We start from the raw sequence: 25,920 nt of genomic DNA on the forward strand, positions 1-25,920 counted from the left end.
GCCAGTGACCATGTGGTTTTAAGCTTCGAATACACAGTAGAGCTACAAGTGGAGGGAGAAGCAGGAAGGCCAGGACGAATGAAGCCAAACTACAAGAAAGGGGACTACACAGGAATGAGGAACTACCTGAACGGGGTTCAGTGGAACAGAGAACTGGCAGGGAAGCCAGTTAATGAGATGATGGAATATGTAGCAACAAAATGCAAGGAGGCTGAGGAGAGGTTTGTACCCAAGGGTAACAGGAGTAATGAAAAAGCCAGGATGAGCCCATGGTTTACCCAAAGGTGCAGGGAGGCAAAAACCAAGTGTGCTAGGGAATGGAAGAAATATAGAAGGCAAAGGACCCAGGAGAATAAGGAGAACAGTCGTAGAGCCAGAAACGAATATGCACAGATAAGAAGGGAGGCCCAAAGACAATATGAAAATGACATAGCAGCGAAAGCCAAATCTGACCCGAAACTGTTGTACAGCCACATCAGGAGGAAAACAACAGTCAAGGACCAGGTAATCAGGCTAAGGAAGGAAGGAGGAGAGACAACAGGAAATGACCGTGAAGTATGTGAAGAACTCAACAAGAGATTCAAAGAAGTGTTCACAGAGGAGACAGAAGGGACTCCAGAAAGACGGAGAGGTGGGGCACACCACCAAGTGCTGGACACAGTGCACACAACCGAGGAAGAAGTGAAGAGGCTTCTGAGTGAGCTAGATACCTCAAAGGCAATGGGGCCAGATAACATCTCCCCATGGGTATTGAGAGAGGGAGCAGAGGCGCTATGTGTACCCCTAACAACAATATTCAATACATCTATCGAAACAGGGAGATTGCCTGAGGCATGGAAGACAGCAAATGTAGTCCCAATCTTTAAAAAAGGAGACAGACATGAAGCACTAAACTACAGACCAGTGTCACTGACATGTATAGTATGCAAAATCATGGAGAAGATTATCAGGAGAAGAGTGGTGGAACACCTAGAAAGGAATGATCTCATCAACAGCAGCCAGCATGGTTTCAGGGACGGGAAATCCTGTGTCACAAACCTACTGGAGTTCTATGACATGGTGACAGCAGTAAGACAAGAGAGAGAGGGGTGGGTGGATTGCATTTTCTTGGACTGCAAGAAGGCGTTTGACACAGTTCCACACAAGAGATTGGTGCAAAAACTGGAGGACCAAGCAGGGATAACAGGGAAGGCACTACAATGGATCAGGGAATACTTGTCAGGAAGACAGCAGCGAGTCATGGTACGTGGCGAGGTGTCAGAGTGGGCACCTGTGACCAGCGGGGTCCCGCAGGGGTCAGTCCTAGGACCAGTGCTGTTTCTGATATTTGTGAACGACATGACGGAAGGAATAGACTCTGAGGTGTCCCTGTTTGCAGATGACGTGAAGTTGATGAGAAGAATACACTCGATCGAAGACCAGGCAGAACTACAAAGGGATCTGGACAGGCTGCAGACCTGGTCCAGCAATTGGCTCCTGGAGTTCAATCCCACCAAGTGCAAAGTCATGAAGATTGGGGAAGGGCAAAGAAGGCCGCAGACGGAGTACAGTCTAGGGGGTCAGAGACTACAAACCTCACTCAAGGAAAAAGATCTTGGGGTGAGTATAACACCAGGCACATCTCCTGAAGCGCACATCAACCAAATAACTGCTGCAGCATATGGGCGCCTAGCAAACCTCAGAACAGCATTCCGACATCTTAATAAGGAATCGTTCAGGACCCTGTACACCGTATACGTTAGGCCCATATTGGAGTATGCGGCACCAGTTTGGAACCCACACCTAGCCAAGCACGTAAAGAAACTAGAGAAAGTGCAAAGGTTTGCAACAAGACTAGTCCCAGAGCTAAGAGGTATGTCCTACGAGGAGAGGTTAAGGGAAATCAACCTGACGACACTGGAGGACAGGAGAGATAGGGGGGACATGATAACGACATACAAAATACTGAGGGGAATTGACAAGGTGGACAAAGACAGGATGTTCCAGAGATTGGACACAGTAACAAGGGGACACAGTTGGAAGCTAAAGACACAGATGAATCACAGGGATGTTAGGAAGTATTTCTTCAGCCACAGAGTAGTCAGTAAGTGGAATAGTTTGGGAAGCGATGTAGTGGAGGCAGGATCCATACATAGCTTTAAGCAGAGGTATGATAAAGCTCACGGCTCGGGGAGAGTGACCTAGTAGCGATCAGTGAAGAGGCGGGGCCAGGAGCTCGGACTCGACCCCCGCAACCTCAACTAGGTGAGTACAACTAGGTGAGTACCCAGGATGTGACCCACACCAGTCCACTAACACCCAGGATGCCACCCACACCAGTCCACTAACACCCAGGATGTGACCCACACTAGTCCACTAACACCCAGGATGCCACCCACACTAGTCCACTAACACCCAGGATGCCACCCACACTAGTCCAGTAACACCCAGGATGTGACCCACACTAGTCCACTAACACCCAGGATGCCACCCACACCAGTCCACTAACACCCAGGATGCCACCCACACCAGTCCACTAACACCCAGGATGCCACCCACACTAGTCCACTAACACCCAGGATGCCACCCACACTAGTCCACTAACACCCAGGATGCCACCCACACTAGTCCACTAACACCCAGGATGCCACCCACACCAGTCCACTAACACCCAGGATGCCACCCACACTAGTCCACTAACACCCAGGATGCCACCCACACTAGTCCACTAACACCCAGGATGCCACCCACACCAGTCCACTAACACCCAGGATGCCACCCACACTAGTCCACTAACACCCAGGATGTGACCCACACCAGTCCACTAACACCCAGGATGCCACCCACACCAGTCCAGTAACACCCAGGATGTGACCCACACTAGTCCACTAACACCCAGGATGCCACCCACACTAGTCCACTAACACCCAGGATGCCACCCACACCAGTCCACTAACACCCAGGATGCCTCCCACACCAGTCCACTAACACCCAGGATGCCTCCCACACCAGTCCACTAACACCCAGGATGCCTCCCGCACCAGTCCACTAACACCCAGGATGCCTCCCGCACCAGTCCACTAACACCCAGGATGCCTCCCACACCAGTTCACTAACACCCAGGATGCGACCCACGCCAGTCCACTAACACCCAGGATGTGACCCACACCAGTCCACTAACACCCAGGATGCCTCCCACACCAGTCCACTAACACCCAGGATGCGACCCACGCTAGTCCACTAACACCCAGGATGTGACCCACACCAGTCCACTAACACCCACGTACCTTCTTGCTGCTAGGTGAACAGGACAACAGATGTAAGGAAATGTGTCTAAATGTTTCTACCCAACCGGGAATCGAACCCGGGCCCTCCGTGTGTGAAGCGGGAGCTTCACCAATTCATTTATTCCGCTACACGTGTCTTATTCACGTAACATTTGATCATTCTAAATAATATATATTCCTTCTGGGTTTTTTTCATTTAGGAATTAATATATGTATTTAAATTTCTCCACATTTCTCCAGAATTATCAATTTTTCGAGATATTAATTCATTTAGTTCAGAAAACCACTACACACTGCTAAGAGTTCTGTACGTTATTGATTCATTTAGTTCAGAAAACCACTACACACTGCTAAGAGTTCTGTACGTTATTGATTCATTTAGTTCAGAAAACCACTACACACTGCTAAGAGTTCTGTACGTTATTGATTCATTTAGTTCAGAAAACCACTACACACTGCTAAGAGTTCTGTACGTTATTGATTCATTTAGTTCAGAAAACCACTACACACTGTTACTTAAGAGCTGTGTACGTTACAGGAGCTGGAGTCGTGGATCACTGGAGCGGGGTCACCTGGAGTCATTTACTTCAGTCTGGGGTCCTTTACCAAGTTCACTAATATACCAGTCCAGTACCGCGACGTCTTCGTCCAGGCTTTCCGCAGGCTGCCGCAGCGAGTCATCTGGAAATACGATGGTGACCTGGAAGACGTTCCTGACAACGTGATGATCAGAAAATGGCTGCCTCAGCAGGATATTCTTGGTGAGATTATTCAATTTTATGTGATGACTGGCGGAAATTAATCTGTTCCGTGGCCTGGTAGGTAGCTCTCTCGTCTCTGTGTCTGTGGTTCGATTCCCGGCGTGTTTTCTTATACCTACTGTCACTGTTCACTTAGCAGTAAGCAGGTACCTGGGTGTTAGTAGACTGTTGTGGGTGGCATCCTGGGGGACAAGACCGAAGGAGCACAATGGGAAATAGGTCCTCAATGACGCACTGTCCTGGGTTATCCTAGACGGCTAACCCACCCGGGCTAAAAACCCAAACAAAATCTTGTATATTTGCAAGTACACTGTAAGTAAAAATTTTATACTTACACTTATCAAGACGGTATTGATGTTTATGAAGGGTTTTGGCTACAAGTATTTAAAGTTACCTCAACCTTACTAGGCTCGAACCTTATAAATTCCCATTCTACTGATGCTGTATGACTCTAGCGTGTTTAGCGCTTCCCCGTGAATATAATATAAATTTCTATGCCTTATAATTTTGTCCACAATTTTGGTACCTGTCTCTCGTTGACATTTTTTCACAAATTTACCATAATGGTTGGCACCATTTAATTAACAAGTTTTTTATAATATAACGATGGATATTGGGCAGTAATTTATTAGCATGGAAGTCCAAATCCATTTATTGAGAACTTTCAGCAGGATCCTTTCCAGTGTTTACATTGTTAATCCAGTGGGTGGCACTGTTATCCTTGAGGAATTTGGGATAATCCAGGTTGGCTGTCAAGACTGTTAGCCATCACCTGGTGGGTGGCACTGTTATCCTTGAGGAATTTGGGATAATCTAGGTTGGCTGTCAAGACTGTCAGCCATCACCTGGTGGGTGGCACTGTTATCTTTGAGGAATTTGGAATAATCCAGGTTGGCTGTCAAGACTGTCAGCCATCACCTGGTGGATGGCACTGTTATCCTTGAGGAATTTGGGATAATCCAGGTTGGCTGTCAAGACTGTCAGCCATCACCTGGTGGGTGGCACTGTTATCCTTGAGGAATTTGGGATAATCCAGGTTGGCTGTCAAGACTGTCAGCCATCACCTGGTGGGTGGCACTGTTATCCTTGAGGAATTTGGGATAATCCAGGTTGGCTGTCAAGACTGTCAGCCATCACCTGGTGGGTGGCACTGTTATCCTTGAGGAATTTGGGATAATCCAGGTTGGCTGTCAAGACTGTCAGCCATCACCTTGGCATTAAAATACACATGTTCGTGTATTGTAATTAGATATATTTGTTTTATTTTTTCAGATATGGTTGTAGGCCTAGAAATTAATAGGAAAATTGTTATAGGCTTAAATTTGCTTCTTGTCAATGATGGCGGAAGAATTCCGAGTTTAAATTTTTGTGGCAATATTCCAGTATTTTTACTCCTTTCATAAGACATGTTGACAAACTTACGTACGTTCCAGGACTCACGAAATCGTAATGACAGGATTGTAAATCATGTTAGGTAAGACACATATGCAACAGTTAGACAACTTTATTCCGAAACGTTTCGCCTACACAGTAGGCTTCTTCAGTCGAATACAGAAAATAGGCAGGAACAGTAGAGATATGAAGACGATGTAATCAGTCCATCACCCTTGTAGTCGTAGAATTTGAGGTTGTCAGTCCCTCGGCCTGGAGAAGTTCAGTTCCATAGTCAGGAACTATCAGATAGTTCCTGACTATGGAACTGAACTTCTCCAGGCCGAGGGACTGACAACCTCAAATTCTACGACTACAAGGGTGATGGACTGATTACATCGTCTTCATATCTCTACTGTTCCTGCCTATTTTCTGTATTCGACTGAAGAAGCCTACTGTGTAGGCGAAACGTTTCGGAATAAAGTTGTCTAACTGTTGCATATGTGTCTTACCTAACAACCTGTCGGTATTGTATACCATTTTGATGTTCATTGTAAATCATACCACGGGTGGGGTTAGAACCCGAGATCAGAGAGTCATGAAACACCAGACCGACGCCTTTGCCACTGGGCCAGTGGCTAACGCATCGGTCTGGTGTTTTGTGACTCTCTGATCGCGGGTTCTAACCCCACTCGTGGTATGATTTGTTTGCATTCGTGGCAGTATGATTTCGTGAGTCATAGACTTAATCAGTTTAGAGAGAACCAGACTTGAGTAAACCATACCACGAGCGGGGATTGAACCCGCTACCAGTCATAAAAAACGACTTGCATTTGTGGTCACAGTGGTGGCCTATGCTAGTCTTTCTATGGCTAGCATAGACCACCATCCTAGTTGGATCAACTGCAGTAAGATCCATCCTAGTTGGATGGATCTCATTGTAGCTGATTCAGTGGTTAGCGCGTCGGTCTGGAGTTTTGTGACTCTCTGATCGCGGGTTCTAACCCCACCCGTGGTATGGTTTGTTGGCAATCGTGTCATTACGACTTCGTGAGTCAGACTTGAGTATTTATAGAACTTGTGGGTCCTGAGGCGACAGGTCATGAAGTCACTTGTCAACAACCAGCCGAGTGATCTCAGTATCATATTTAGGTGACATCCGAGAATGTAACTTCCCACACTGCCGTAACAACATACTGTAGTGAGACATGGAAGGAGGTGTAATATAAACCCAGTGAGGAGTAGGGGTGCTGTGGGCACAGTAAGGGAACACTGTATCAACATTCGGGGTCCCAGTTTATTCAACATCTTACCAGAAGATATCAGAAATACGGCTGGAACAAGTGTAGAAGCCTTCAAGAGGAAACTAGACAAGTGTCTTCATGGTGGATCAAGGTCTGATCAACTAGGCTGTTACTGCCGGCCGCACGCAAACTGACGTACGAACCGCAGCCCGGTTGGTCAGGTGCTGACTTTAGGTACCTGTCCAGTGCCTTCTTGAAGACAGCCAGGAGTCTATTGGTAATCCACCTTATGTATTCTGGAAGGCAGTTCAACAGTCTTGGGCCCCTGACACTTATTCTGTTGTCTCTCAAAGCACTGGTGGCGCCCCTGCTCTTCATCGGGGGAAGGCAGGGGTGCCACGAGTACTTTGAGAGACAACACACTAAGTGTCAGGGGCCCAAGACTGTTCAACTGCCTCCCAGTATACATAAGGGGGATTACCAATAGACCCCCTGGCTGTCTTCAAGGCCCCTGGCTGTCTTCAAGGCCCCTGGCTGTCTTCAAGACCCCTGGCTGCCTTGAAGACCCCTGGCTGCCTTGAAGACCCCTGGCTGCCTTGAAGACCCCTGGCTGCCTTGAAGACCCCTGGCTGCCTTGAAGACCCCTGGCTGCCTTGAAGACCCCTGGCTGCCTTGAAGACCCCTGGCTGCCTTGAAGACCCCTGGCTGCCTTGAAGACCCCTGGCTGCCTTGAAGACCCCTGGCTGCCTTGAAGACCCCTGGCTGCCTTGAAGACCCCTGGCTGCCTTGAAGACCCCTGGCTGCCTTGAAGACCCCTGGCTGCCTTGAAGACCCCTGGCTGCCTTGAAGACCCCTGGCTGCCTTCAAGACCCCTGGCTGCCTTCAAGACCCCTGGCTGTCTTCAAGACCCCTGGCTGTCTTCAAGACCCCTGGCTGTCTTCAAGACCCCTGGCTGTCTTCAAGACCCCTGGCTGCCTTCAAGACCCCTGGCTGTCTTCAAGACCCCTGGCTGTCTTCAAGACCCCTGGCTGTCTTCAAGATCCCTGGTTGTCTTCAAGACCCCTGGTTGTCTTCAAGACCCCTGGTTGTCTTCAAGACCCCTGGTTGTCTTCAAGACCCCTGGTTGTCTTCAAGACCCCTGGCCGTCTTCAAGACCCCTGGCCGTCTTCAAGACCCCCCTGGCTGTCTTCAAGACCCCTGGCTGTCTTCAAGACCCCTGGCTGTCTTCAAGACCCCTGGCTGTCTTCAAGACCCCTGGCTGTCTTCAAGACCCCTGGCTGTCTTCAAGACCCCTGGCTGTCTTCAAGACCCCTGGCTGTCTTCAAGAAGGCACTGAACAGGCACCTAAAGTCAGCACCTGACCAACCGGGCTGTGGTTCGTACATCAGTTTGCGTGCAGCCGACAGTAACAGCCTAGTTGATCAGACCCTGATCCACCATGAGGCCTGGTATCAGAGTCGCGGGGAGCGTTGACCCCCGAAACCCCCTCCAGGTAATCCTTATCTCTTTGCTTATTCTAGTTTTTGATATTTCTAAATTAGAACAATTATTTTTGCATATTCGTGTAGGTTCTAATGTTTTATTCGTGTAGGTTCTAATGTTTTATTCGTGTAGGTTCTAATGTTTTATTCGTGTAGGTTCTAATGTTTTATTCGTGGATGTTCTAATGTTTTATTCGTGTGCGTTCTAATGTTTTATTCGTGTATGTTCTAATGTTTTATTCGTGTAGGTTCTAATGTTTTATTCGTGTATGTTCTAATGTTTTATTCGTGTATGTTCTAATGTTTTATTCGTGTATGTTCTAATGTTTTATTCGTGTAGGTTCTAATGTTTTATTCGTGTAGGTTCTAATGTTTTATTCGTGTAGGTTCTAATGTTTTATTCGTGTAGGTTCTAATGTTTTATTCATGTAGGTTCTAATGTTTTATTCGTGTGGGTTCTAATGTTTTATTCGTGTAGGTTCTAATGTTTTATTCGTGTGGGTTCTAATGTTTTATTCGTGTGGGTTCTAATGTTTTATTCGTGTAGGTTCTAATGTTTTATTCGTGTAGGTTCTAATGTTTTATTCGTGTAGGTTCTAATGTTTTATTCGTGTAGGTTCTAATGTTTTATTCGTGGATGTTCTAATGTTTTATTCGTGTGCGTTCTAATGTTTTATTCGTGTATGTTCTAATGTTTTATTCGTGTAGGTTCTAATGTTTTATTCGTGTATGTTCTAATGTTTTATTCGTGTATGTTCTAATGTTTTATTCGTGTATGTTCTAATGTTTTATTCGTGTAGGTTCTAATGTTTTATTCGTGTAGGTTCTAATGTTTTATTCGTGTAGGTTCTAATGTTTTATTCGTGTAGGTTCTAATGTTTTATTCATGTAGGTTCTAATGTTTTATTCGTGTGGGTTCTAATGTTTTATTCGTGTAGGTTCTAATGTTTTATTCGTGTGGGTTCTAATGTTTTATTCGTGTGGGTTCTAATGTTTTATTCGTGTAGGTTCTAATGTTTTATTCGTGTAGGTTCTAATGTTTTATTCGTGTGGGTTCTAATGTTTTATTCGTGTAGGTTCTAATGTTTTATTCGTGTATGTTCTAATGTTTTATTCGTGTAGGTTCTAATGTTTTATTCGTGTATGTTCTAATGTTTTATTCGTGTAGGTTCTAATGTTTTATTCGTGGATGTTCTAATGTTTTATTCGTGTAGGTTCTAATGTTTTATTCGTGTAGGTTCTAATGTTTTATTCGTGTAGGTTCTAATGTTTTATTCGTGTAGGTTCTAATGTTTTATTCGTGTAGGTTCTAATGTTTTATTCGTGTAGGTTCTAATGTTTTATTCGTGTAGGTTCTAATGTTTTATTCGTGTAGGTTCTAATGTTTTATTCGTGTAGGTTCTAATGTTTTATTCGTGTAGGTTCTAATGTTTTATTCGTGTAGGTTCTAATGTTTTATTCGTGGATGTTCTAATGTTTTATTCGTGTAGGTTCTAATGTTTTATTCGTGTAGGTTATATTGTTTTATTCGTGTAGGTTCTAATGTTTTATTCGTGTGGGTTCTAATGTTTTATTCGTGTAGGTTCTAATGTTTTATTCGTGTAGGTTCTAATGTTTTATTCGTGTAGGTTCTAATGTTTTATTCGTGAGGGTTCTAATGTTTTATTCGTGTAGGTTCTAATGTTTTATTCGTGTGGGTTCTAATGTTTTATTCGTGTGGGTTCTAATGTTTTATTCGTGTATGTTCTAATGTTTTATTCGTATAGGTTCTAATGTTTTATTCGTGTATGTTCTAATGTTTTATTCGTGTATGTTCTGTTTTATTCGTGTATGTTCTAATGTTTTATTCGTGTATGTTCTAATGTTTTATTCGTGTATGTTCTAATGTTTTATTCGTGTAGGTTCTAATGTTTTATTCGTGTAGGTTCTAATGTTTTATTCGTGGATGTTCTAATGTTTTATTCGTGGATGTTCTAATGTTTTATTCGTGTAGGTTCTAATGTTTTATTCGTGTAGGTTCTAATGTTTTATTCGTGTAGGTTCTAATGTTTTATTCGTGGATGTTCTAATGTTTTATTCGTGGATGTTCTAATGTTTTATTCGTGTAGGTTCTAATGTTTTATTCGTGTAGGTTCTAATGTTTTATTCGTGTAGGTTCTAATATTTTATTCGTGTAGGTTCTAATGTTTTATTAGTGTAGGTTCTAATGTTTTATTCGTGTATGTTCTAATGTTTTATTCGTGTAGGTTCTAATGTTTTATTCGTGTAGGTTCTAATGTTTTATTCGTGTAGGTTCTAATGTTTTATTCGTGTAGGTTCTAATGTTTTATTCGTGGATGTTCTAATGTTTTATTCGTGTAGGTTCTAATGTTTTATTCGTGGCTGTTCTAATGTTTTATTCCAGTTAGTAATATTTCTAAGAATTGCTTATTTCACTTAGAAATCCTGACATAGAGAACCCGCAATAATGGATTCAAATTAGATAAGTTTAGATTTTGAAAGGATATTGGAAAGCATTGGTTTGGAAATAGGGTTATTGAAGCTAAAACCTTGGGTGGTTTCAAATTTAGGTTGGATAAATACATGGGTGAGAGGGGCTGGATTTGAGTGGGACTTGCATATGAGTGAATGGAATTATCAAAGCTTATTTCTTTGGTAATATTGAAAATTGGGTTGGGCGAATATTTTGTTAGTGGGATGGATTGTGAAGGACCTGCCTAGTGTGGGCCAGCAGGCCTGCTGCAGTGTTCCTCCTTTATGTTCTTGTGTTGGAAACATAAACACATATGCAGGTTAATGTGATCCGTTATTGGCAACGTTTCGCCCACACATTGGTTTTTTTCAAGTCACAAACAGATCTACCTGGGGTGGAAGGTACTCACGTACCTTCCACCCCAGGTAGATCTATTTGTGAAGAAGCCTACTGTGTAGGCGAAACGTTTCGAAATAAAGATACCTAACTGTTGCATATGTGTCTTACCTAACAACCTGTCGGTATTTTATACCATTTTAATGTTCAATCTGTCAGACACTGCAACACAAGGGTATCTTGGTACAGACCTACAATCAACTTCGACAACCTCTACTAGTGAGAACGGCTGGATTTGAGAGGGACCTGACCTCCCAACATCTGCGTTCTTACCTCTACTAGCTACATCTCACCTCCTGGCGCTATATAAGGCTCCATCCTGTCACTTCAACTCCATATTGTTTCATACTATGGAACAATGCTCTTCTCCAGACTGAGGGACTGACCACCTCAAAACTTTAAGGGTGATGGACAGATCACATCGTCTTCAAGTGTCTTCTGCTTCTATCAACTTTTCTGTACTCGACTGAAGAAGCCTACTGTGTAGGCGAAACGTTTCAAAATAAAGATACCTAACTGTTGCCTATGTGTCTTACCTAACAACCTGTCGGTATTTTATACCATTTTAATGTTCAGATCTATTTGTGACTTGAAAAAGCCCACTGTGTGGGCGAAACGTTGTCAATAAAGGATCACATTAAACTACATATGTGTTTGTTTCCATTGTGTCGGTATTTTATACCATTTATTTTCATATGAACTAAACCTGTATTCGACAGGTCACAACAACGTGAAGGTGTTCATCTCACACTGTGGTCTCCTGAGCATGCAAGAAGCCATCTACCACGGCACGCCAGTCCTCGCTGTCCCACTCTTCGCTGACCAGCCTAGTAATAGCCATTTTCTGACCACCTCTGAACTAGGCCTCAGTTTGGTATGGGAAGAACTCACTGCAGACAAGATTGTTAATGCACTCAACGATATTATCAACGATCCAAAGTAATATTAACTGGTATTTTTATTTTAGTTGAAATGAGGAATTAGTGGCCCGGTGGTCTGGTGGCTAAAGCTCCCGCTTCACACAAGGAGGGCCCGGGTTCGATTCCCGGCGGGTGGAAATTCCGACACGTTTCCTTACACCTATTGTCCTGTTCACCTAGCAGCAAATAGGTACCTGGGTGTTAGTCGACTGGTGTGGGTGGCATCCTGGGGGACAAGATTAAGGACCCCAATGGAAATAAGTTAGACAGTCCTCGATGACGCACTGACTTTCTTGGGTTATCCTGGGTGGCTAACCCTCCGGGGTTAAAAATCCGAACAAAATCCTATCCTATCCTATCCCTGTCCTTCATACTAAGATTTTAAATTTTGATTTTAAACATACACAAGTTATCTTTCCTGTAAGAATAATCTGAGAACTTTGAATCTGCTTGTCTTAAAAGATGTGGAATAAATGGAGAGGTGAACGAGACATAGAAATGGAATCGAAATAAATGGTATAAAATACCGACACAATAGAAATATAAACACATATGCAGTATAATGTGATCCTTTATTGACTACGTTTCGCCCACACAGTGGGCTTTTTCAAGTCACAATCAGATCTACCTGGGGTGGAAGGGACGCGAGTATTTATAGTCAGGTTCAGAATGTTGAGGTCAGGTGGAGAGTGCTGCATCTGATGTACCGAGTGGGGTTATAGATGCAGCATTCTCCACCTGACCTCAGCATTCTGAACCTGACTATAAATACTCGCGTCCCTTCCACCCCAGGTAGATCTGATTGTGACTTGAAAAAGCCTACTGTGTGGGCGAAACGTCAAGGCAACTGTCAAGGTCAAGTTGGGCTAAAGGTACCGAAGAGGATAGAACTCCAGTACCGGGTTTTGACAGGGATTCTGAGTTCGGGAAGAATCCGTAAAGGGTGTCTCAGTCATTTGGGAAACAAGCCAGGATCTGATGCCCTCCCTGAACTACAGTCACCTAGATTAGGTGCACGTTATTTTTTTCTTGAAGGTAACATGACTCGCGAAATCGTAATGACACGATTGCAACCAAACCATACCACGGGTGGGGATAGAACCCGCGGTCAGAGAGTCTCAAAACTCCAGACCGTCGCGTTAGCCACTAGACCAGCTAGCCACAATAAGATTCGTCCAACTAGGTATATTTCTACACCATAGGAAGGTTAGCATAGGCCACCACTGTGACCACAAATGCAACTTTTTACAGACGAATCTCCAGCTAGCGTGGCCGTGACGAACTCTAGCTCAAGTCCCTTCACTGCCGTCAACATGACTCACGAAATCGTAATGACACGATTGCAAACAAACCATACCACGGGTGGGGATAGAACCCGCGGTCAGAGAGTCTCAAAACTCCAGACCGTCGCGTTAGCCACTAGACCAGCTAGCCACAATAAGATTCATCCAACTAGGTATATTTCTACACCATAGGAAGGTTAGCATAGGCCACCACTGTGACCACAAATGCAAGTTTTTACAGACGAATCTCCAGCTAGCGTGGCCGTGACGAACTCTAGCTCAAGTCCCTTCACTGCCGTCAACATGACTCACGAAATCGTAATGACATGATTGTAAACAAACCATACCACGGGGGGGATGGAACCCGCGGTCAGAGAGTCTCAAAACTCGACAGTGGAGTTTTGAGACTCTCCCGCCTCGTACCCCTTTCTGGAGAACGATGTAGTGGTAGCAGGATCAATACTTAGGCCTAAAACGTGTTATAAAGCACTTGGAGCAGGGAGGGAGTGGACCTAGTAACGACCTGCGAAGAGGTGGGGCCAGGAGTTATAACTCGACCGTTATGGCTTAACAAAGCTCCTGGAGAGCGAAACGTTACCTCAATAAAATGTCACATTAGCTGCACTTTTCTCCTTTTACTTTATAACTTAAAGTTCATTTAAAGAAAGTTTTCTTGATTAAGATAATCTTATAAATCTCCCATGTTACTTAAGTTAATTTTAACATAAACACTTTACCTCTTACACTCATCCAGCCTACTCCCACATCTCTTACACTCATCCAGCCTACTCCCACATCTCTTACACTCATCCAGCCTACTCCCACGTCTCTTACACCCATCCAGCCTACTCCCACATCTCTTACACTCATCCAGCCTACTCCCACATCTCTTACACTCATCCAGCCTACTCCCACGTCTCTTACACCCATCCAGCCTACTCCCACATCTCTTACACTCATCCAACTTACTCCCACATCTCTTACACTCATCCAGCCTACTCCCACATCTCTTACACTCATCCAGCCTACTCCCACATCTCTTACACTCATCCAGCCTACTCCCACATCTCTTACACTCATCCAGCCTACTCCCACATCTCTTACACTCATCCAGCCTACTCCCACATCTCTTACACTCATCCAGCCTACTCCCACATCTCTTACACTCATCCAGCCTACTCCCACATCTCTTACACTCATCCAGCCTACTCCCACATCTCTTTCACCCATCCAGCCTACTCCCACATCTTTCACCCATCCAGCCTACTCCCACATCTCTTTCACCCATCCAGCCTACTCCCACATCTCTTTCACCCATCCAGCCTACTCCCACATCTCTTACACTCATCCAGCCTACTCCCACATCTCTTTCACCCATCCAGCCTACTCCCACATCTCTTACACTCATCCAACCTACTCCCACATCTCTTTTACCCATCCAGCCTACTCCCACATCTCTTACACTCATCCAGCCTACTCCCACATCTCTTACACTCATCCAGCCTACTCCCACGTCTCTTACACTCATCCAGCCTACTCCCACGTCTCTTACACCCATCCAGCCTACTCCCACATCTCTTACACTCATCCAGCCTACTCCCACATCTCTTACACTCATCCAGCCTACTCCCACATCTCTTTCACCCATCCAGCCTACTCCCACATCTCTTTCACCCACCCAGCCTACTCCCACATTTTTCACCCATCCAGTCTACTCCCACATCTCTTACTCATCCAGCCTACTCCCACATCTCTTTCACCCACCCAGCCTACTCCCACATCTCTTTCACCCATCCAGCCTACTCCCACATCTCTTTCACCCATCCAGCCTACTCCCACATCTCTTACACTCATCCAGCCTACTCCCACATCTCTTTCACCCACCCAGCCTACTCCCACATTTTTCACCCATCCAGTCTACTCCCACATCTCTTACTCATCCAGCCTACTCCCACATCTCTTTCACCCATCCAGCCTACTCCCACATCTCTTACACTCATCCAGCCTACTCCCACATCTCTTACACTCATCCAGCCTACTCCCACATCTCTTTCACCCATCCAGCCTACTCCCACATCTCTTACACTCATCCAGCCTACTCCCACATCTCTTTCACCCATCCAGCCTACTCCCACATCTCTTTCACTCATCCAGCCTACTCCCACATCTCTTACACTCATCCAGCCTACTCCCACATCTCTTACACTCATCCAACCTACTCCCACATCTCTTACACTCATCCAGCCTACTCCCACATCTCTTTCACCCATCCAGCCTACTCCCACATCTCTTACACCCATCCAGCCTACTCCCACATCTCTTACACTCATCCAGCCTACTCCCACATCTCTTACACTCATCCAGCCTACTCCCACATCTCTTTCACCCATCCAGCCTACTCCCACATCTCTTTCACTCATCCAGCCTACTCCCACATCTCTTACACTCATCCAGCCTACTCCCACATCTCTTACACTCATCCAACCTACTCCCACATCTCTTACACTCATCCAGCCTACTCCCACATCTCTTTCACCCATCCAGCCTACTCCCACATCTCTTTCACCCATCCAGCCTACTCCCACATCTCTTACACTCATCCAGCCTACTCCCACATCTCTTACACTCATCCAGCCTACTCCCACATCTCTTTCACCCATCCAGCCTACTCCCACATCTCTTTCACCCATCCAGCCTACTCCCACATCTCTTACACTCATCCAGCCTACTCCCACATCTCTTACACTCATCCAGCCTACTCCCACATCTCTTACACTCATCCAGCCTACTCCCACATCTCTTACACTCATCCAGCCTACTCCCACATCTCTTTCACCCATCCAGCCTACTCCCACATCTCTTTCACCCATCCAGCCTACTCCCACATCTTTCACCCATCCAGCCTACTCCCACATCTCTTTCACCCATCCAGCCTACTCCCACATCTCTTTCACCCATCCAGCCTACTCCCACATCTTTCACCCATCCAGCCTACTCCCACATCTCTTTCACCCATCCAGCCTACTCCCACATCTTTCACCCATCCAGCCTACTCCCACATCTTTCACCCATCCAGCCTACTCCCACATCTTTCACCCATCCAGCCTACTCCCACATCTTTCACCCATCCAGCCTACTCCCACATCTCTTACACTCATCCACCCTACTCCCACATCTCTTACACTCATCCAGCCTACTCCCACATCTCTTACACTCATCCACCCTACTCCCACATCTCTTACACTCATCCAGCCTACTCCCACATCTCTTACACTCATCCACCCTACTCCCACATCTCTTACACTCATCCAGCCTACTCCCACATCTCTTACACTCATCCACCCTACTCCCACATCTCTTACACTCATCCAGCCTACTCCCACATCTTTCACCCATTCAGCCTACTCCCACATCTCTTACACTCATCCAGCCTACTCCCACATCTCTTACACTCATCCAGCCTACTCCCACATCTCTTACACTCATCCAGCCTACTCCCACATCTCTTACACTCATCCAGCCTACTCCCACATCTTTCACCCATCCAGCCTACTCCCACATCTCTTACACTCATCCAGCCTACTCCCACATCTCTTTCACCCATCCAGCCTACTCCCACCTCTCTTACACTCATCCAGCCTACTCCCACATCTCTTACACATATCCAGCCTACTCCCACATCTTTCACCCATCCAGCCTACTCCCACATCTTTCACCCATCCAGCCTACTCCCACATCTTTCACCCATCCAGCCTACTCCCACATCTTTCACCCATCCAGCCTACTCCCACATCTTTCACCCATCCAGCCTACTCCCACATCTTTCACCCATCCAGCCTACTCCCACATCTTTCACCCATCCAGCCTACTCCCACATCTTTCACCCATCCAGCCTACTCCCACATCTCTTTCACCCATCCAGCCTACTCCCACATCTTTCACCCATCCAGCCTACTCCCACATCTCTTTCACCCATTCAGCCTACTCCCACATCTTTCACCCATCCAGCCTACTCCCACATCTTTCACCCATCCAGCCTACTCCCACATCTTTCACCCATCCAGCCTACTCCCACATCTCTTTCACCCATCCAGCCTACTCCCACATCTCCTTCACCCATCCAGCCTACTCCCACATCTTTCACCCATCCAGCCTACTCCCACATCTTTCACCCATCCAGCCTACTCCCACATCTTTCACCCATCCAGCCTACTCCCACATCTTTCACCCATCCAGCCTACTCCCACATCTTTCACCCATCCAGCCTACTCCCACATCTTTCACCCATCCAGCCTACTCCCACATCTCTCTCACCCATCCAGCCTACTCCCACATCTCTCTCACCCATCCAGCCTACTCCCACATCTCTTTCACCCATCCAGCCTACTCCCACATCTTTCACCCATCCAGCCTACTCCCACATCTCTCTCACCCATCCAGCCTACTCCCACATTTCTTACACTCATCCAGCCTACTCCCACATCTTTCACCCATCCAGCCTACTCCCACATCTCTTACACTCATCCAGCCTACTCCCACATCTTTCACCCATCCAGCCTACTCCCACATCTCTTTCACCCATCCAGCCTACTCCCACATCTCTTTCACCCATCCAGCCTACTCCCACATCTTTCACCCATCCAGCCTACTCCCACATCTTTCACCCATCCAGCATACTCCCACATCTCTTTCACCCATCCAGCCTACTCCCACATCTCTTACACTCATCCAACCTACTCCCACATCTCTTACACTCATCCAACCTACTCCCACATCTTTCACCCATCCAGCCTACTCCCACATCTCTCTCACCCATCCAGCCTACTCCCACATCTCTTACACTCATCCAGCCTACTCCCACATCTTTCACCCATCCAGCCTACTCCCACATCTCTTACACTCATCCAGCCTACTCCCACATCTTTCACCCATCCAGCCTACTCCCACATCTTTCACCCATCGAGCCTACTCCCACATCTTTCACCCATCCAGCCTACTCCCACATCTCTTTCACCCATCCAGCCTACTCCCACATCTCTTTCACCCATCCAGCCTACTCCCACATCTCTTTCACCCATCCAGCCTACTCCCACATCTCTTACACTCATCCAACCTACTCCCACATCTCTTACACTCATCCAACCTACTCCCACATCTTTCACCCATCCAGCCTACTCCCACATCTTACACTCATCCAACCTACTCCCACATCTTACACTCATCCAACCTACTCCCACATCTTTCACCCATCCATCCTTTTCCCACATCTCTTTCACCCATCCAGCCTACTCCCACATCTCTTACACTCATCCAACCTACTCCCACATCTCTTACACTCATCCAGCCTACTCCCACATCTTTCACCCATCCAGCCTACTCCCACATCTCTTTCACCCATCCAGCCTACTCCCACTTCTTTCACCCATCCAGCCTACTCCCACATCTCTTACACTCATCCAACCTACTCCCACATCTCTTACACTCATCCAGCCTACTCCCACATCTTTCACTCATCCAGCCTACTCCCACATATCTTACACTCATCCAACCTACTCCCACATCTCTTACACTCATCCAGCCTACTCCCCCATCTTTCACCCATCCAGCCTACTCCCACATCTCTTACACTCATCCAACCTACTCCCACATCTCTTACACTCATCCAGCCTACTCCCACATCTTTCACCCATCCAGCCTACTCCCACATCTTTCACCCATCCAGCCTACTCCCACATCTCTTACACTCATCCAGCCTACTCCCACATCTTTCACCCATCCAGCCTACTCCCACATCTCTTTCACCCATCCAGCCTACTCCCACATCTCTTACACTCATCCAACCTATTCCCACATCTTTCACCCATCCAGCCTACTCCCACATCTCTTTCACCCATCCAGCCTACTCCCACATCTCTTTCACCCATCCAGCCTACTCCCACATCTCTTTCACCCATCCAGCCTACTCCCACGTCTCTTTCACCCATCCAGCCTACTCCCACATCTCTTTCACCCATCCAGCCTACTCCCACATCTCTTTCACCCATCCAGCCTACTCCCACATCTCTTACACTCATCCAACCTACTCCCACATCTCTTACACTCATCCAACCTACTCCATCTTTCACCCATCCAGCCTACTCCCACATCTTACACTCATCCAACCTACTCCCACATCTTACACTCATCCAACCTACTCCCACATCTCTTACACTCATCCAACCTACTCCCACATCTTTCACCCATCCAGCCTATTCCCACATCTCTTTCACCCATCCAGCCTACTCCCACATCTTTCACCCATCCAGCCTACTCCCACATCTCTTACACTCATCCAACCTACTCCCACATCTCTTACACTCATCCAACCTACTCCATTTTCACCCATCCAGCCTACTCCCACATCTTACACTCATCCAACCTACTCCCACATCTTACACTCATCCAACCTACTCCCACATCTCTTACACTCATCCAACCTACTCCCACATCTCTTACACTCATCCAACCTACTCCCACATCTTTCACCCATCCAGCCTACTCCCACATCTTACACTCATCCAACCTACTCCCACATCTTACACTCATCCAATCTACTCCCACATCTCTTACACTCATCCAGCCTACTCCCACATCTTTCACCCATCCAGCCTACTCCCACATCTCTTTCACCCATCCAGCCTACTCCCACTTCTTTCACCCATCCAGCCTACTCCCACATCTCTTACACTCATCCAACCTACTCCCACATCTCTTACACTCATCCAGCCTACTCCCACATCTTTCACCCATCCAGCCTACTCCCACATCTTTCACCCATCCAGCCTACTCCCACATCTCTTACACTCATCCAACCTACTCCCACATCTCTTACACTCATCCAGCCTACTCCCACATCTTTCACCCATCCAGCCTACTCCCACATCTTTCACCCATCCAGCCTACTCCCACATCTCTTACACTCATCCAGCCTACTCCCACATCTTTCACCCATCCAGCCTACTCCCACATCTCTTTCACCCATCCAGCCTACTCCCACATCTCTTACACTCATCCAACCTACTCCCACATCTCTTTCACCCATCCAGCCTACTCCCACATCTCTTTCACCCATCCAGCCTACTCCCACATCTCTTTCACCCATCCAGCCTACTCCCACCTCTCTTTCACCCATCCAGCCTACTCCCACATCTTTCACCCATCCAGCCTACTCCCACATCTCTTTCACCCACCCAGCCTACTCCCACATCTTTCACCCATCCAGCCTACTCCCACATCTCTTACACTCATCCAGCCTACTCCCACATCTCTTACACTCATCCAGCCTACTCCCACATCTTTCACCCATCCAGCCTACTCCCACATCTCTTACACTCATCCAGCCTACTCCCACACCCTCCTCCTCTTACTCCTAGCAAACTACTTCCCACCCCAGCCTAGTCTAACTCAAACTTCTATAATTCTCCTGCCTCGTAATTTATTACTGCACTCATTCTCAGGGTTCTGTTTCTTATTACAATATACAACTTGCTCCTAAAGTCCTTTCAGGTGCCTATATTTTATTAAGACACAATTTCAAGCCTATTCCTACACGTTTTTTGTGCCCCAAAACTCACTTCCATGTTTCTGTAAGTCATTCCCTCACCCCTGTTACTGATTTACGTTTTCCTTAAGATAAGATAAGATAAGATTTCGTTCGGATTTTTAACCCCGGGGGGTTAGCCACCCAGGATAACCCAAGAAAGTCAGTGCGTCATCGAGGACTGTCTAACTTATTTCCATTGGGGTCCTTAATCTTGTCCCCCAGGATGCCACCCACACCAGTCGACTAACACCCAGGTACCTATTTTGCTGCTAGGTGAACAGGACAATAGGTGTAAGGAAACGTGTCGGAATTTCCACCCGCCGGGAATCGAACCCGGGCCCTCCGTGTGTGAAGCGGGAGCTTTAGCCACCAGACCACCGGGCCGCCACCTTCGCTCTCATTCAACTTCCATAGGCCTACAACTGTTATTAGCCCCTCTAACGCTCCCCCCCTCCCCACGCAGACAGGGCTTCTCAAAAAAAATTCATGTAGGCTTAGCATCCCTGAATGAATGTTAGGCTATAATTTAAGGTGATAGCGTTTAAGTGCAGTCATTACTTATAATAATGTGACAGAGGACAAATGCATGTAATTATCATTTATATATTCACTTATGATTCACTATGCATTCTTCCCAGATTTATAATTTACAGTATATTAGGTGCATTCACGAAGTGTTTTGGTGTTTTGAGAGTTCCCTGTAATCTACACACAAACTTGCATTATTTCCCAGTAAGTGTAGGCCTTAGGCAGGGACGTGTGATGTCACTATGGTGGTTCAATATATTTATAGATGGTGTTGTAAGAGAAGTTAATGCTCGAGTGTTGGCAAGAGGTGTGGAGTTAAAAGATAAAGAATCACACACAAAGTGGGAGTTGTCACAGCTGCTCTTTGCTGATGACACTGTGCTTTTGGGAGATTCTGAAGAGAAGTTGCAGAGGTTGGTGGATGAGTTTGGTAGGGTATGTAAAAGAAGAAATTTAAAAGTGAATATAGGAAAGAGTAAGTTGATGAAGATAATGGAATATTGGATATCAGATTGGAGGGAGAGAGTATGGAGGAGGTGAATGTGTTCAGATAATTGGGAATGGAAGTGTCAGCAGATGGGTCTATGAAAGATGAGGTGAATCATAGAACTGATGAGGGGAAAAAGGTGAGTGGTGCACTTAGGAGTCTGTGGAGACGAAGATCTTTATCCAAGGAAGCAAAGAGGGGAATGGATGAGAGTATAGTTTTACCAACGCTCTTATATGGGTGTGAAGCATGGGTGATGAATGTTGCAGCGAGGAGAAGGCTGGAGGCAGTGGAGATGTCATGTCTGAGGGCAATGTGTGGTGTGAATATAATGCAGAGAATTCGTACTTTGGAGATTAGGAGAAGGTGTGGTATTGCTAAAACTATTATCCAGAGCGCTGAGAAGGGGTTGAGGTGGTTCTTGCATGTAGAGAGGATGGAACAAAATAGAATGACTTAGTATATAGATCTGTAGTGGAGGGAAGGTGGGGTAGGGGTTGGCTTGAGAAAGGTTGGAGGGAGGGGGTAAAGGAAGTTTTGTGTGCGAGGGGCTTGGACTTCCACCAAGCGTGCGTGAGCGTGTTAGATAGGAGCGAATGGAGACAAATGGTTTTTAGGATTTGACGTGCTGTTGGAGTGTGAGCAAAGTAACATTTATGAAGGGATTCAGGGAAACCGGCAGGCCGGACTTGAGTCCTGGAGATGGGAAGTACAGTGCCTGCACTCTGAAGGAGGGATGTTAATGTTTCAGTTTTATAACTATAGTGTAAAGCACCTCTCTGGCAAGACAGTGATGGAGTGAATGATGAAAGTTTTTCTTTTTCGGGCCACCGTACCTTGGTGGGAAACTGCCGATGTCTTAATAAAAAATACAAAATAACATACAAAAAAATAGAAGTCTGCTTGGGAGCAGTGAAGGGCTTTTAATTATATATTTTTTCATGCTTTAGGTATCAGGAAAACGTGTTGAGGATGTCAATGCAGCTGCGGGATACACTTATGACTCCCAGGGAACTGGCAGTGTTCTGGACGGAGTACGTCATCCGTCACAGAGGTGCTCCCCAGTTGAGGTCACCAGCGGCACAGCTCTCCTGGGTGGAGTTCCTCATGCTGGACGTGATCTTCCTCCTCTACCTGGTTATCTTCGTCCTCTGTCTCGCATTACGGCGAATCCTGAAGGTCGTTTCGGCTAAAGTCTCCGGTAGTGTTGGAATTAAGAAGAAATATTAGAGGATTTCTCGGGTCCTCCCAGTGGCCCGGGGTCCTCCCAGTGGCCCGGGGTCCTCCCAGTGGCCCGGGGTCCTCCCAGTGGCCCGGGGTCCTCCCAGTGGCCCGGGGTCCTCCCATTGGCGTGCAGTCTGTTGATGCCCGGGGCCAACGCCTCGATTGAATGCCCCAAATCACTATCTTATTTCCCTCTAATTGGATGCCCTCCCCATTTGGATGCCCTGGTCCACCGTCCCTTCGCCCCCCTTCACCCCCCCCCCTTCGCCTCCCCCTCTGCATGCCACTGGTCCTCCAGAACTAAAGACAAAAATCACAGTTCGTGTCGAGAAGAATATTGAGGTGAACGCATGGCAAGACATGTCAGTAAATATTTAATAAAACTACCTAACAAAAAACTATGATCGACACTTCTTAAACAAGACTTTATCAACACTTTACTTGTAGTAAAATGCTTGTGTAGCGTTTAGTCTTTTATCTTTATTAATAAATTAAGATGCACGAAACCGTGGCTAGAAAATACACAAACCTGAATGTGAAAGAATTAATTTTATAACGACGTTTCGGTCCGAATTGGACCATTAACTGTGTGATTAGTTAATAGTTGGATCGAAACCTGGTCATAAGTTAATTACTTACAAGTGTTTTATATACACTATCTAATACTATATAAATTTAGTCTAACTAGACACATCTTTCAGATGTAATGTTTCCTATGGTTAGTTAAGTGTCATGATGTCTAGCAGGTGGCTGGAGTGTCTAGCAGGTGGCTGGAGTGTCTAGCAGGTGGCTGGAGTGTCTAGCAGGTGGCTGGAGTGTCTAGCAGGTGGCTGGAGTGTCTAGCAGGTGGCTGGAGTGTCTAGCAGGTGGCTGGAGTGTCTAGCAGGTGGCTGGAGTGTCTAGCAGGTGGCTGGAGTGTCTAGCAGGTGGCTGGAGTGTCTAGCAGGTGGCTGGAGTGTCTAGCAGGTGGCTGGAGTGTCTAGCAGGTGGCTGGATTGTCTAGCAGGTGGCTGGATTGTCTAGCAGGTGGCTGGAGTGTCTAGCAGGTGGCTGGAGTGTCTAGCAGGTGGCTGGAGTGTCTAGCAGGTGGCTGGATTGTCTAGCAGGTGGCTGGAGTGTCTAGCAGGTGGCTGGAGTGTCTAGCAGCTGGAAGAGGTACTGTAGGTAGTAGTAGTTGTAGTGGGTAAGGTGAGAAGTGGAGGCGGCACACGAGTCAGTGTGTGGAGTGAAGCTAGATAGTAGTAGTAGCAGTAGTAGTAGTAGTAGCAGCAGTAGTAGTAGTAGTAGCAGCAGCAGTAGTAGTAGTAGTAGCAGCAGTAGTAGTAGTGGTAGTGGTAATAGTAGTAGTAGTACAAATGGTAGAATATGTGGAGGACGTCTAAGTACAAGAAAGAGAACACTGCAGGAAGACTAGTGGCCCACGAGGGTGGGACCAAAAACATGAAGACACGTAGGAGAGAACACTCTTAGGCAGAAGAAATGAAAGGTAAAGATAGAGTAAAGGAGAAGATTTAAGGAGAAGATCTGGAGCATTTGCCACTGTAATGAGAAAGGAAGGATCTACAGAAACAAAGCCAAGACTAAGATTCATATCAGGAAAACTGTGTGTAAGTGATGCTACAGCAAGACGGTGGCTGTGAAGGCTGGAAAGGTAGACGGCTTCAGCAGACCACCAGTCTCTAGCATAACAGAAAATAGCAATTTTATGTTAATCTCCAGGGTTTATTAGCTGGACCTCAGTAATGAGAGTGAGAAAATAGCATTGATGTTACTTTCGTGCTCTTCAAGTCAGAGAGCTGCCAGCTTCTTCAAGGTACTGGAGAGAGCAAGAGGAGCAGGAAATGGAGTAGACTCCGGAAGCATCATTAGGCGAAGTAAGACCTAGATTACTGCGAAGAATGTTAGTTTGGTGAAAAGTCTGATGTCTAAAGAACGGAGAAAGTTATGATTTGAGAGACTGCTAATATAGAGAGGGCAAAGATCAAGAGATTTCCCAGGAGTTAGTCTCGGAGAAAAGAAAGTTAATTTAGAATTGAGAAGGCAGAATTTAAATCTCCCTCTTTCTCTCCCAGCTGGGGATCGAACCCGAGTTATTTAGCCAGTCTCCTGGAAAGATAACTAAATTCTGGGCCCCTCATTGGACTACGCCACCATACAAACGTTAGATGCTCAGACTTGCCAGTCTTAACGTCAGCACATTCGTAGTCGTGGATACCTACAGTAACTAATTTTACGCTTCCATCTGGATACCAGTCTCACGAGCAGTACACAGTAATGCATCCATGAAAGTGGTTTAAAGCAAGTACCATACTGCAACCAGCAGGGGATCGAACCCGAATTGTTTAGCTCGCCTCCAGGGAAACTAGCTAAATTCTCGATGTTTTGTCCAATACACCGCCACATAACACTTATATGGTGGCGTAGTGGACGAAGGTATCTAGAATTTATATAGTTCTGGGAAGCTAACTTAATGACTCGGGTTCGATCCACGGCTAGTGTGTACTCACCTAGTTGTATTCACCTACTTGTGGTTGCAGGGGTCGAGTCACAGCTCCTGGCCGCTACTCTTCACTGGCCACTACTCGGTCACACTTCCCGCTCCCTAAGCTTTATCATACCTCTGCTTAAAGCTATGTATGGATCCTGCCTCCACTACATCACTACCCAAACTATTCCACTTCCTGACTACTCTGTGACTGAAGAAATACTTCCTAACATCCCTGTGATTCATCTGTGTCTTCAACTTCCAACTGTGTCCCCTTGTTGCTGTGTCACATCTCTGGAACATCCTGTCTTTGTCCACCTTGTCGCTTCCTCTCAGTATTTTATATGTCGTTATCATATCCCCCCCAATCTCTCCATCCTCCAGCGTCGTCAGGTCGATTTCCCATAACCTCTCCTAGT

The 25,920-nt window shown here is 46.4% G+C and overlaps 1 protein-coding gene across 3 annotated transcripts in view; it reads left to right on the forward strand.

Annotated features, from left to right (window-relative positions):
* The window catches only part of LOC128704982 (UDP-glucosyltransferase 2), a 49,904-nt gene extending 26,199 nt beyond the window's left edge, over window positions 1-23,705 (forward strand). For all 3 annotated transcript variants that reach the window (XM_053800196.2, XM_053800197.2, XM_053800198.2), the window contains 3 exons: window positions 3,805-4,027; window positions 11,712-11,931; window positions 22,743-23,705. In XM_053800196.2, coding sequence (XP_053656171.2) covers window positions 3,805-4,027; window positions 11,712-11,931; window positions 22,743-23,022 — 723 coding nt within the window. In that variant the 3' untranslated portion in view covers window positions 23,023-23,705. The remainder of the gene's footprint in view (window positions 1-3,804; window positions 4,028-11,711; window positions 11,932-22,742) is intronic.
* The last annotated feature ends 2,215 nt before the right edge of the window (window positions 23,706-25,920 follow it).

The sequence above is a fragment of the Cherax quadricarinatus genome, chromosome 97, assembly GCF_038502225.1.
Source record: "Cherax quadricarinatus isolate ZL_2023a chromosome 97, ASM3850222v1, whole genome shotgun sequence".
NCBI lineage: Eukaryota > Metazoa > Arthropoda > Malacostraca > Decapoda > Parastacidae > Cherax > Cherax quadricarinatus.